Source organism: Trichoplusia ni, chromosome 7 (genome assembly GCF_003590095.1).
Source record: "Trichoplusia ni isolate ovarian cell line Hi5 chromosome 7, tn1, whole genome shotgun sequence".
NCBI classification, from domain to species: domain Eukaryota; kingdom Metazoa; phylum Arthropoda; class Insecta; order Lepidoptera; family Noctuidae; genus Trichoplusia; species Trichoplusia ni.
Window position 1 is genome coordinate 15,670,529 of NC_039484.1, and position 13,949 is coordinate 15,684,477.

Sequence of the window (13,949 nt, forward strand, 5' to 3'; positions counted from 1 at the left end):
TGTACCTAAAAGTAGCATTAGAAACGTCTTAGGAAATAAAAGTAATTTAATATACGAGACTAGGAAGTAGCTACACTAAGAAATATTAACGGGTAGATATATTAAAAGTTATTTTCACAGGAGATAAAAACTATATTATTGCTGAACTTAAGCGTAGGATTATTTTGTTGTTTATAAATAGGTAGGCTTCCATCATAAATACTAAGCAAGTTAAGACGAGGGCAATAGTTAGTCTGTAAGTATAGATATTAGTAATAACAACACTTTTAGCACTCTAATGAATGGCATAATTCAACAACTCGTAACAAATTCTATAAACCCTTATCGTTAATTAGCATCTGTATTCATATTTAGTTAATGACTGGAGTGGTGTGTATACATAAATATACATAGGCATAATATATAATTTAAATCTAAGCGTTTGGCGTATCACACCTACTTTAACAAGTCACGATAACTATTGATAAATTAAGGGATTTGTATGGCATCCACTTCTATTATAATGATGACATATAAATGTACCTCTTTTTCTCTCTAACGATTTTTGTAAATATAATATTCTACGTAAAAACTCCTCAAAATAACCTTTGTATAAAAATACCTACGTCATTATAATATAAATGGCATACGTTAATATTGTAAGAGCACATTTATTTTAATACGGTGTTGTAACTCATACTCTATAGACGCACGCATGTGATTTCTATAATGTGCCCGCCCAACAGAAAAAACATTGTAACATTATATTGTAAATTCTTAACAACAAACATACACAGACATAAGGAATAAGGAACTACATAATAGCTATTTGAAATTCTGCCCAAGATATGGACTTTAGAATCTTCACAACCAATATTACTAAACGGTATGCGGCTTTACACTACGTCTTGTTACGTTTTACCTACTGCACAAGTAAAGTGCACAGCAATAGACGTAAGACGTGGTGAGATTACGATTCGGTTAAGACAAAGAAAAAAAACGCTGAACATTTTTTCTGCCTCAATAGAACAACGTTTACGAGACGGAAATACACTTTTTTTGGGTGACCACACAAGGTACATGTAATTAAGAAACATTTTCTTTTTGTATAAATAATAAATTTTGGATTGGATAAATAAATAAACTTATGTGAAGGGTTCACACGGACTTAGAATACAGAAAGCTTTCGGTGAATTCCACCTCGCTAGCAGTATTTTTGACTTGCACATTTTACAATATTATTTGGCAGGTCAAACGTAACTATTTCTTAAAATTTGGTACACTATCAGTATAAATAATCTCCTATTTATATTGCACTCTAACAGACTTTCGGATTCTTACGATAAAGCATAAAATCATGTAACGCAGGTAATGGTTATTCTGGAAGCTTAGTTATTTCAAGGAAAAAGTAGTGCAGGTACAGTCAACAACCGAAGTGAATTAATACAATCAGAACTTCTCACCACTACATACATAACAATCGAATTTAACTAGTTGCTGTTATCGTTACTTTAAATAAAAACTACTGATCCAAACTTGATGAAGTGATGATGAAAAGCATCAGCAAATCGGTTCCCGCAGTCCGAAGTTTTGAGGTAACGAACATGTCAACAGAACCTCCTCCTTAATGAAGTCGGTTGACATAATAAGCTTAACTCTAGTGGGGGAAAAAACTACATGTCACTGAAAAATACTGGCGCTTTATAAATCAGATTGTGTTAACTCGTTTGTAGTTGACTGTACTCCTAAAAATATGCACCTTCATTTGCTTAGCTTAGCACTAATATTATTGGAATAAGTATATGTATATATTATATAACATCAACATATTAAAATTTATAACTGTTGCTAACATATCGAAGTAAATAAAGGAAAATAAATATATAGCCCCATTCAGGGTTCAACAAGTAACAACATATGTATAAACATAAAAGTTTGCAATATTGTGATAGCTGTAAGCATCATACACTTGTGCTTGTCATTCAGATTCCATAACATGTGAAGATTTTTCTCGGCGACTAGCGTCATGCACAGCACATATTATAGAACCGTTCATATGAGCGCATTTTTTTTTCTATAATTCAACAGAATACACTACACTGCGAATCCTTGACAGTGCTAACATATTTATTATATTATATATTGAACAAATATGTATATTATTGTGTAATAAACTACGCAGTTGGGTAGCTAGCTAGCGGGCTCGGTTTAAGGATATTCCTTGGCGTTTAACATAATACTCCCTTTTTTCCTAGTTCAATCACAATTGTTGTATTTGAAAGTAATATGCTTCCTTAGCACTTTCTTAACGTAGCATACCTGAATTATTTACGAATCAATTAACTACACGGGCAATGCAACCAAACAAGAAGTTGTAACATTAACGTTAAAAATACAATGTAATTTCCTATTACTATTTATATTACGAACCACTATACTAGTACATATAGCAATTACATGTTAATAAATAAGATATACCTACTATCAAAAAATTAATAATGTTTGCTTACATTAAATAACATTTAAATTTTAAAAGGAATAATATTGCATGTTTCCGAGGGCTTCATTGCAAGACCGAACTTCGTACCTATGTACCGTTAGCTTACTGACTATTACACCGCTAAACAAATCTCTAGAGAACGCAAGGCTTTTTAGAACTTATTTTAAAAATAAATTAGTCCCTGTGGAGTGAAATCTCAAAATACTTGACGAAATCACTCAAATTCAAATTGGCTTTGAGGGCGCATCATTGTTTTTCTTTAGTGACGATCAGCCACTTACCGCGGTATTCAATTCTACTCAAATGTTTTTGTATCTAGAGCAAGTTTAAAATAAAAGCAATGAGAGAAAGAAATGATACAATACCTTACACCATAGTAAAACGTCACTGTATAGAAAAAAAAGTTCTATTAGTGTTCTCTAGATGTTAGACTGCTTAGCAGTTATTTTAATTGATTAGTATACAGGTGATTGGTAAATTTGCTTGAAAGTTTCTAGTCATGACACTCATGTCTTTCTTTGATATTTTGTGCGTCCAATGCAAAAATAATCACGGTTATGTTATGAAACGCGCGTGCTGTTTCGTTTGATAATTCTTTTAAGTGGCTTATTCGCTGGTTCAGTAAAAAAAATTCAGTTACACCGTATTCCTTCATCTATTACGTTATACACTATTTAGTTAGATAAGAGTAACTTAGATATTCTAGGACCTTCCATTTCATTGCACTGCATAGTCAACATTATTGCTCTACACAGCTAAAAGCCATACGATTTAAAAACTTTTAATACAAAAAAAAATAAACATTTTTTTTCTATATATAAATTATATATGAACTATCTATTTTCTTGGCAGTGATGCTTATGTGTGAAAATCTTTATTTTTGTATTCCGCAGATAATGCTAGACAGTGGGTGCAAGCTGTATCAAAAATATTTAATGATTGATATATCATTTTAAGTTACCATGTTAAAAAAAAATACATTTGCATAATTAAATGTCATGCGCTTGTCTAGGACACTGCGCCGGCGCGCGTTTCTCTTGAAAATTTGTAAACGTGTCATTAAGAAATGCATATCTTCTACTAGTTTGGATCATTCGCCTCTCATGTACTATTATTTATATGAAATTCATAGATTAGACTAGTTTACACTAGCCTAGTGGCCGTAGGCAGAGTTTACTTTTTAGAGTAAACTCTGCCTACTTTTAGAGTTTACTTCTGCAGTACTGCGCACATTCACGACACGTGATTTTATTATAAACATGCTACGCAATCATTTAAGTGTTTTTAAAATTAATTCCGTACGGTTACTTTAGAATAAATGTAAAAAAAAATATCTGAACTTTTTACAAAATTAGCGGACCAATTTAAATCGTAATACGTGTTCTACAACAGTAGTATATATTTACTTTGTGTGAGGACAACTGTCTTTATTACTGAGAATAAAGCAAAGTAATCGCGCAGACATCTTCTTATATATACAGATACAAATAGTTAGTTTAGATTAAGGCACCGAATTTAATCGATTTCAATTGTCCTGAAATATATGTATAATGTTATATTTTCTGCAATAGTTACTATGAACGAAATATACAATTCGACCGATACCTGTACAACATACACCTAGTTAAACAGTAGCATAAGAAGTATTACATCAAGAATTTCAAGATCAAATGTTCATGCTAAATAAATCTACAAGAAATAATTGCTAAGGTGCATTCTTACAAACTTATAGTGCCCGTCATCTTAAAAAAAAAGAACCTGAGAAGCGTTTTATCTGACCCTTGTAGTGGTTGATCATAATATTATAACAGGATGCTTATTACCAATGAAAAGCAAGATTTTAATTTGAAATTCAAATTTCACGCGTCTTCTTAATATAATTTTAAGACTTAATTAGAGGCTTTGTATGATATATCTAAGTATAAATAAATATATATTACATATTGCTTTCCGTTTAATTGTCTGACAAACATTGGCGAGTATAATGGGCCATGAGGTGGTGTCACACTTTTGATGTCATTTGTGCTGATATAGGTACATCATGTATCCCATTCATTTCGAGTACTTAAAATACTTAACTAGTGGGATAATACGAGCCTATCATTAAATACGAATAAAAACCACTTTTATTTACAAAAATCTCAATCAGATTTTTATTAATGTTTTATATAAAATTTAATAGTAAATAACGCGTGGTTTACTAATTTTTTGTTGAATATACATTTAATGGAATATAAAAGTACTATATATTTTTTATTTTTACTTAGGCTGGGAATTTACCTGTTTAACTGTAGGAATAATATGGTGTTCGTTAATAGGAATACTCAGTAAAGATTAGCTTTTTTTAAAAAGTTTATTTACATAACATACATATTAACTGACAAGAGTAGCTATAAGTAAAAAATAAAAAAACTCAGTAGCGGAGACAGTTAAGCTAAGTGAACGTAACATGCATCAGATGACGAAGCGTGTCGTCCAAGCGAATGTCAATGTCATCATCGCCCGCACTACTCGCCACGCATCTCAAGTCCAATCAACTGAATTCACGAAAGATTTGAGACAAATATCACTGCTTACTGAGTCACAGCTAACTAGTTAAATTAAAACTAAATAAAAATATCTATTAAATCAAAAGCAGCATTGTATAAGAAGTATAGTTTAACTTGAAGCTTTAGATAAAACATAATGAAGAAATTAAAACTTATTGAATATTAAAAAAATAAAACTAAAATATAAATGACAATGATGGCTTTAAAATGGGAGTAAAACATGCAATTAAAATTTTTAAATTCTATTATTCAATAATTAAGCAAATTTATTCGCATCGTAAACGAAATAATAAATTTATTAATATGAATGTATATAGTATAATTATTATCTCAATAAACGTATGCTTTCAACAGCTATATCTTCGATGATTAATAAAAACGATCATTATTGTTAACGATATAATATGCAGTCAACATGTGTGTAAAAAGTTGATAGTGCAGTAGCAGATTTTTTGCAGACGGGTAGGTAGGCGGGCCATGAGACCTGGCAAACATGTTTTTTTGTTTAATAAAGAGTAAAAAACTCACAGTATATAAGTATAACAGAGTATTAACAATTAGAATAGGGTTGAGAGTAAAAATCGGCTACTGCATTTCGAATTAGGCTTATGAAGTTCAACTTGAAGCTTTAGAGAAAACATGATGAATAAATTAAAACTTACTGAATATTAAAAATTAATCAACTAAAACGTAAGTGACAATAATGGCTTCAAACGGAAAAAAATCATGTAATTATTTTTATAATGTAAGATAATTAAATTTTTATATATAGGTTTAATGAAATTGGACTAAAATGACTAATATATGCCAATGGAAGCAGGCTTTCAACAGTTATTAACTTTGAAGATTAATAAAAACGATTATCGATAACGATATATGTGGTCAACGATGTATGTAAAGTTCATTGTGCAGTGGCAGATTTTTCGCAAACAGTGAAATGGGGCGGGTCCCAAGACCTCGCAAATCATTCGTTTCATCGTAAGTATTGATATTCACAGTATAAAATTCAAGAGAACATCAACCATTAGACGAGAAAACACAAAAATCCACTACTGCATTTTGATTCAGCCTTTTGAACGCCAACAGTAGCAATTACCTATAGAAATATGATTTAAGTAAATAGTTTCATGTTTAAAAACAGATAACAGTTAACTTATAAACAGAAGTACATATTTTTCTAAACAGTGTTTTCACTAGAACGACTATTAAGCTATCCCATAGACGGCGTCCAAAAGATATTTTCCTATAGCAGTATAAACAGTAAATTTTATTCATTCCCATATTAGTAGCATAAGTACCGTACGTTGGGTACAACAACATGCTCAAAGACATCTATGCAGGCGAACTGGTTTTCGCTAGAGTTCTATGGAAGCTGTTGTATCAAGTGCATTTATGTCGTGACTCCATTCTCTGCTGACAAGATTGGCATGTCACATAATATAGATAAAAAATAAATAATCCTCAGGGAAGGATAAAATAATTAATTGTATTTTTACATTTAAAAAATTAATTTGTAATCATGTATAATTGTTATTCTAGAATTAATATTAAAAACAGTCAAAACATTTAAATAAAGTTTCTATTAAAGAATAAAAATAAAAGGTGTTATAGCGAATCTTGAGAACAGAGAAACATGCAATTGCGTAATTGGATTTCATCTGCGACGTATTCAAATAATATTACTAAGGAGATGAATAGAAACTTTAAAAACATTAAAAACCAGACTACTTAAATCTGTGATTTCAATACCGATAAAATATTTTAACCGTAAAATAATTATTACAATCGTTACATTGTATCTCGGATATAGACATGCACTTCCCCAATTTATTCTGGGTACAAGTACCAAGATACGCATTAAAATTTTGAAGCAAATTACGTTAAAACCTTGATAAATAACTATCGCGTTAAAAAATATTATACAACTTTTTCTAGCTTCTGCATTATCATAATAATAATAATATAATCTATGAGTTCCATTTAGGATGATTCTAATATATAAAAATATAGAAGACATTGAATGCAGTTGTTGCCTCGGGCCTTGCCGCAATTAGCCCGGGCGCAATCACGGGCGCGAAGAGCGGCGACGGCACGACCGCGGTGGTTCTTCCGGGTCAGTCCTCGCTGCACGAGTCCTCGTTGTCGGCCTCCTTGATGTTTGTGAAGAACGAGGTCAACGCCTTCATCATCACACCTGTGACAACCAATGCACACAAATCACAATCAGTTATGCGTATTTTATTCTATTTGATATTTTATGGAAAATGTGATTGAGTATATCAACTGCTGACCAGTTTAAAATAATAATTATAATTATTAACCTTTTCCTTCTGGCTCCTTTTCGGACTCTTCCCACGCAATAAAACCGTCTAATGAAATTATATATTGTTCATGCAGATACTGGAATATCTCTAATGTTAAACCTGGAACAAAAAGAAAATTAGCACTTGACATAACACTGGATTAGAAGACTTACAGTCTTGTTGGTTATAAAGTTTGAGATTGAAAGAAACAGCTTCAGTTTACAACTGCTCAATCAAAATGGTATAATTCTCATATCATTCCTCTCCAGTCTAGAAACCAGTCTGTATATTTCGACACTAATCCAAATAACTTTCAAATTGTACACAATGGTCTTCCAAAACAATAATTTTAATCCTAAAAAAGCTACTAATAATCTATTTAGTTTATTATTTGGTGGATATACAATCACATTTACCTTGAGGGTGTTCTAGTCTGTGTATAAGATGTTGTATGCCAAACAAACAATTTGCCTCCCGTGACTGTTTTGTTTCGCCAAAGTCGTGTATAAGACTTGCATACTTATTCATACGATCTTGATTGAAACGGGGTGCGTCGCGTCCTTCGGCTCCGAAAAGAGCATGTTCGCATATAGCTTGGATTAGGGCTCGCATAAACCAATCCTCATTCGCAGTATTACCAAACTTGTCCTGTACAAATATTTTTATTTAGGAAATGCATAAGGTTATAGTCAATAGAAAAACGGTAAGAATTTATTTTTATATATTTTGGGAAATAAAATAAACTTTAATTTACCTGTATCCAACCCTTTATACAATCACAACTTTCATCAGAATTCATAAGTTGAATTAACTTGCTTTGAGTTTGAGCTGGAGCCAGGATTTTTTTCGATTCTTCGCTAACCTTTGAATCACCTTCCAAAAATTCAAATTTATTATCTTCCATCCACTTCGCCACCTTGAATAAAATGAATGTTACAATATTAATATTATGGAAATGTATCGTGTTTATAGGTTCAACCATAATGTAGACATAAATGTCCATATACCATACCATGTTTTCATCCATCCATTGTTTAAGTTGAAGCCCTGACTCCTGCCATTTGCTTTTGACAAAGGAAGGTCCCATACTTTCCTTTAATTCCCTAATTATCGCTTTTAGAAACAGATGCCCTTGATTAACAGAAATAATACTATCACAAAGAGCAAATGTTTGTACGAATGTGATATGCTGAAAATAAAATATTAGATATTAATACAAAACATGTAGCTGTAAAAAAATGTGTAAAAGACGATATAGCTGCAGTGTTTCTTTTAATATGACGTCAGATACTAAGGTATGGAAGAAGAAGACATGCAGCGCCAACCCCATATAAAAATAATATGGGATAAGAACAGAGGAATGATGAAAATGATTGGGTTCTTCACAGTATGAGTTGTGAGTTGAGAAACTACAAGACCCAAAATAAAACTGCCATGCATTATTGGACACATTCTTGTAAATAGTAAAGTATTTTAATGATATAAATAACAGAAACATTCATAAAACATACCTTCTTTTCAATTTGCGGAGCAATAATCTTTCCTAATTTTTCATACAACAATGGAATATCAATAAACAGATCAGGTGCAAATTCTAATATTTCTTTTAAGCCAGCTAAAAAGTTCTCAGTAGATATTGCATTAGTTCCCACTAAAGTAAGCAATGCTTTTGAAATCAGTCCAATATCTTTTACTGCCCTAAAATATAAAATTTTATTTGTTTAAAGTATACATTCCATAAGTAAAATAATCCAATCAATAATGTAATATCTAAAATGCTTACTTTTCTGCAGCAACAGTTAACATCTCATTTACTACAGCAGCATGATACTGAGGTGTGTAGAGCTGCTTCACCTCAGCAACCATTTCAACGTCATCCGAGTTAATAATACATAGATTTATCATTGCCTCAATGGACTTCTTCTTAGGATCAGGTAATGGTTCTTGAGGCACCGGAGCTGGTGGTGGCGCAGGAGCTTCACTCTGTACTGCTGGCGTAGGCGGCGCAGCGCTAGTGCTGCGCGTGCCTGAGTTCGAACGAGCTACGCCAACTGAACCTGAACGGCTGCTGCTGCCACTAGCTGCTATTGAAATTTACAAACAATTAAATTCTATCCTAAACGGACTGCCATGTTGTAATATTGATCATTATTATACTCACTAAAGTCACCTCTTGAGTTGAAAGTAGACCTTTCAATAGATGCGCCCTTGGAGTAATTTGGTGTTATATTATCTCTAGTAGCTGAAACAGAATTGGAAACAATGTGAAAAATTCGAAAGCCATAACAAATTTTTATTATTGAATTATATAACTTAGACATATTGTTGATGTTGGTACTATTTGCACATACCTCTAAGTGAAGTGGGATCTGTTTGTACATTCTCCAGAACACTGTACTTATTTTTACTGATACTGATCATGGAGTTACTACTCGCCTGTGCAGTATTCTTGGTACCTGAACCATGGTTCCAAGCTGAATTATGTGGAGCCAACTTAATGTTGTTCAGATTCTGCAACAAAATTTTAAAATTGTATTGTTTGTTATATCACTGTTAAAATTTAGTATACTAATTCATGTTTGTTAAAACCTCACCTACAAACAAGTAAAAATTGTAAAAGTGTGGGGGCGTCGTGCATGTGAAGCACCAACTTTCGTTAGTCTCTTCCGAAAGTTAAACAATGTTCATAATGTACATAATTAACACAAGAATTTATTTTTCTATAATGTTAATGCTCAAAGGCCATTAAAGTTCCAAAAGTATTGCAATTTTATAATAGTACAGACAGGTAGCAATGTTGGAGTGACCGACTACAATGCTAATATAATAGTTTTGTATAAATTTACCTACGCAATATGTAATAAATTATTCAAATGCTTTAAAATAGCAAATTATTATGCAATTTCAACACCTCTTTTCACACAGTGATACCAAGACTGGTTTTTGTGGTAGTTGTAGTGTACATTTTTATTAGGACTTTGATGAAAACACTGTTAAACAAAGAAGTTTCAGAGTTGATCCTGAATAATTATATTGTCTGTACATTCTCAAGAATAGTCTTAATAAACTTCCTCAATAACAAGCAGCAATAATGTATGCAAGCTATTTACATTTAGGTTTTACAAATTATATTATTTTTTTAACTTTGTTATAAAAAACTGCTCTTCTGTTATACATATATATACAACATGTGACATTGAATTAATAAGCATCCTTTGACACTTTTTTTTTCAATGAAATAACAACAAATAACAACTGATAATTTAAATCAGAATTATAACAAACAGTTGAAAATGTAACAAGATCAATATTTTAGTCATTTATAATACCAGCCTTCGTACATCCGACTTCCCAATTACGGAAGGGTTGAGCTCAAACCAAAACTGCCACCGCTACATCACTACGGGTTGGCGTTTTCTGAGTCGAATATTTAGAATCCAGGTTTCCTCGCAATGTTTTTAGTGTTTTAGAATAATTAAGAAAGTACATATAACTTTGAAAACATAATGTTGATACTTATCTGTTCAATCTCGTTAGATCTGCACCTCGAGCATACAACTCCATGCAAAGAATTGCAAGGAAAAAGCATCTTACATTTATTGAGTTGTCTACTTTTAGTACTAGTAGTCATTAACAGTAACGATGCTTTTGTCATTATGTATGAATTATTTTTATTTTTTTTATAAACTTTCCACTTCCGACTCACCTTTTGGGTCACAGCTTTAAGTTTTAATGTATCAACTGGGTAATTAGCCCTGGATGATTTCCAAGTATTATCAATGAAAGAATTGTTAGCATTCTGTCTGCGGCTATCACCACGCTTGCCCCGACCTCCTTCATCGCGTCGAAAGCCGCCTATGGGGCTGGCATTCATTAACTAAAATGAAAAAATTAACACAATATATTTATGTTTTGTATGTTTCTTTTCAGATCTATAAAAAAAAAATTATTAAATAAAGTAATATCATTAATAAAAAAAACTACAGTGAAAGAACAAACAGCCACAGACTTGCTTTGACAGATTTCATTACCTCAATATGGCGCTGCTGTTGCTCAGCTTCTTTTTGAATTTGATCCATCATTTTAGGTTGTGAATCAATCACAGTCTTTGCTACCCATTTGCGTTTCCTGAGTTCAATGACATCTTGAAGCATAAACCTGCAACAGGGTTAGTTTTTAGTATAAATCTTCTGACAAGATTACACATTAAAACTTCTATGTGTATTAACGAAAGTTACCTGACACGGCTGCTTATTTTGTTTGACTTTCTATCCACAATATCCTGCATTTTCTTGAAAATGTTATCTAGCTGGCCATTTACTTCATTTTCTACTTGTTCTCCAATTGTAGTAAGCAATTTGCACAGGCACTCCAGTTTCTCCTCCTCCACTTTTTCAATCAAGTATTTCATGCAATAGTCCATAATTTTAGATGTAAGCATTTTTAACTTGTAAAGTTCACCTGTAACAAATACAAAATTATGTAGAAGACAAATTTTCGACTTATATATTAGAGCATAGGATAAAAATAAAAAAAATCGCAAGTTGGCCAAGAAACAATAATACAGTGACATAATAAATGATAAGAAAATACTCTTTCTTCATACAACACTATAATATTCTAATATTTCAAGATTTAAAAATGCGTATACGATACTACATATAAACCAAATCTGAATTTTGAATCCAATTGTTTTTTTTTCATTAACATTCATCTATAGTCCACATTGTGGCCATTATATGCAGATATTTGCTATCGTTTGGCGGATATAACAAGAATTCGCCATGGAGTTAAAAATACGAAAGCAACAGCACAACTTATTGAAATAAAATTTAATCAATAGACAATTGTGAGAATTATTGATTAAAAAGCAAAATTTTTAACATTAACAAAAAATTAAGAGAAACTTATTTAGATCTCAATGAATATATACATTTCGCATTGGCATTATGCAACACTTGCTAGAGATTTTTACTGGGTATTTGTCTTTATGGGAGAAGCTCAGCATGTATTCAGTATTCCAAATAATAAATTGCAAAATTAATAAGGTCATGAGTAGGATCATTAAATGATCAGGACACAAAAGTACAAAATTCGCCAATTAAAAAAAAATGCTTTTCGCTGATGTATTTTTTTTTTGTAAATAATTTATTTATATTTAATTAATAAATTTTTCAAAAACCATATATATTGAACAGAAAAAATGTCATGAATTACTTACCAATAAATCGCACGTTTCCGACAGATCTCATTCTAACTCGTCTATTTTCTTCATCTATCATCATTGTGAGTTCCTTCTTCTTGACCTATGAACAATAGAGCAAAACATGCTATAATATAATATTCACATGACTTAACAATAAAAAACAAATAAGACAATCAAATTCTTACAGGATCTGTGCATGCAGCAAGTTCACTTTCTAATTTTAATATTTGCTCATCAACTTTATGAGTTTCGAATTGATTCTGACATTTGTTTATAATGAGAGCTCTGAAATTGACACACTTGTCAGGAGATGTAGGATTGTCTGCAGGTACCTGAAACATAACATTACAATATAGTAGAGAACATTACTTTAAAAATACAATAGCTTTTTAGAAAAAATAAGTTTGATAAAAGAATAAAGCTATAACAGTTTTTTCAATATTCTTTACACTACAGGATATACAAAATTAGTTTTAAATACCTTCAAGACAGACAACTTGTTACACATAGCTGCATAGGCTTCTGAGAAATTAGGCTCATCAATCGCCTTTTCGAATACCAAATCAATTACACCCTCCAAGCGTTTCTGATTGTTGATTTCCAGTGTTTTTACTCTTTCCAACAGAGTATCAAACTTCTGTGGGGTTAGTTTGTTCAAAATACCCCTGAACTTCTTGTACAATTCCTGAAAAAAGGCATTTATTTTAATGCTTAATAAAACACATAACAATTTGCTATACAATAACTCCTATATTGTTTGTTAAGAGAAATGTGAAGAATTAAAAATAGTAGCACAGGTCAGGGAAATAAGTTCCTAGCTGCAACCTTGAGCATAATCAAGTCTTAAACACAAAGCCACAACAAGGTCACCAGTCAAGATTAATGGAAATCTAGATTTATCTTGTATGCCGTTATAGACAACTTAATACAATTTACCTGTGTCCTAAATTCTTCTTCATTCACAGCATCTTTCCGGAACCTAGTGGGCTTCCAGGCAGAATCAACTTCATTGAGCTTCACTTCTTCTCTCAGTGACAGTGAAACATGGATAACAGGTTTATGCGAACTGTTGCCACTTGGATTTGGAGTCAACTTGACACTTCCCTTACCTTGAAAGAAAATAGTCAAAATACAAAAAAAAATTATCAACATGTAATATAGATTATATAACATTTAATTTAGCATGGTTTTTACCAGTTGGTGCCATATTCCTAGAATCCTTCTTAGTTTCACGTGGTGTGTTATTTCTGGATCCCATACCAGGTGTCTTGGCAAATGGTGGGAATAGAGAATCATTTGCAAGCCTTGAAATTGGAGTGAAAGGTTGGGGCTCCTGCATTGGAGTTGTCTACAAAATAGAAAACAAAATACAATTAATCTTAAGTTAACAGGTAAATGGATAAAAGTTAGTA

General features: G+C 31.8%; 1 protein-coding gene across 4 annotated transcripts in view; it reads right to left on the bottom strand.

The window, feature by feature from the left end:
- Positions 1 to 6,590: 6,590 nt before the first annotated feature.
- Positions 6,591 to 13,949, bottom strand: part of LOC113495640 (eukaryotic translation initiation factor 4 gamma 3) — a 30,694-nt gene continuing 23,335 nt past the window's right edge. For 3 of the 4 annotated variants that reach the window (XM_026874478.1, XM_026874479.1, XM_026874476.1), the window contains 17 exons: positions 13,732 to 13,885; positions 13,474 to 13,646; positions 13,019 to 13,222; positions 12,723 to 12,869; positions 12,553 to 12,637; positions 11,570 to 11,792; positions 11,363 to 11,489; positions 11,038 to 11,208; positions 9,683 to 9,842; positions 9,493 to 9,573; positions 9,115 to 9,415; positions 8,843 to 9,029; positions 8,344 to 8,520; positions 8,086 to 8,247; positions 7,748 to 7,979; positions 7,350 to 7,451; positions 6,591 to 7,222 (listed from right to left, as the gene is read on the bottom strand). In XM_026874478.1, the coding sequence (XP_026730279.1) occupies positions 7,143 to 7,222; positions 7,350 to 7,451; positions 7,748 to 7,979; positions 8,086 to 8,247; positions 8,344 to 8,520; positions 8,843 to 9,029; positions 9,115 to 9,415; positions 9,493 to 9,573; positions 9,683 to 9,842; positions 11,038 to 11,208; positions 11,363 to 11,489; positions 11,570 to 11,792; positions 12,553 to 12,637; positions 12,723 to 12,869; positions 13,019 to 13,222; positions 13,474 to 13,646; positions 13,732 to 13,885 (2,766 nt within the window). In that variant the 3' untranslated portion in view covers positions 6,591 to 7,142. The remainder of the gene's footprint in view (positions 7,223 to 7,349; positions 7,452 to 7,747; positions 7,980 to 8,085; positions 8,248 to 8,343; positions 8,521 to 8,842; positions 9,030 to 9,114; positions 9,416 to 9,492; positions 9,574 to 9,682; positions 9,843 to 11,037; positions 11,209 to 11,362; positions 11,490 to 11,569; positions 11,793 to 12,552; positions 12,638 to 12,722; positions 12,870 to 13,018; positions 13,223 to 13,473; positions 13,647 to 13,731; positions 13,886 to 13,949) is intronic. The other variant, XM_026874477.1, reaches the window with a different exon arrangement.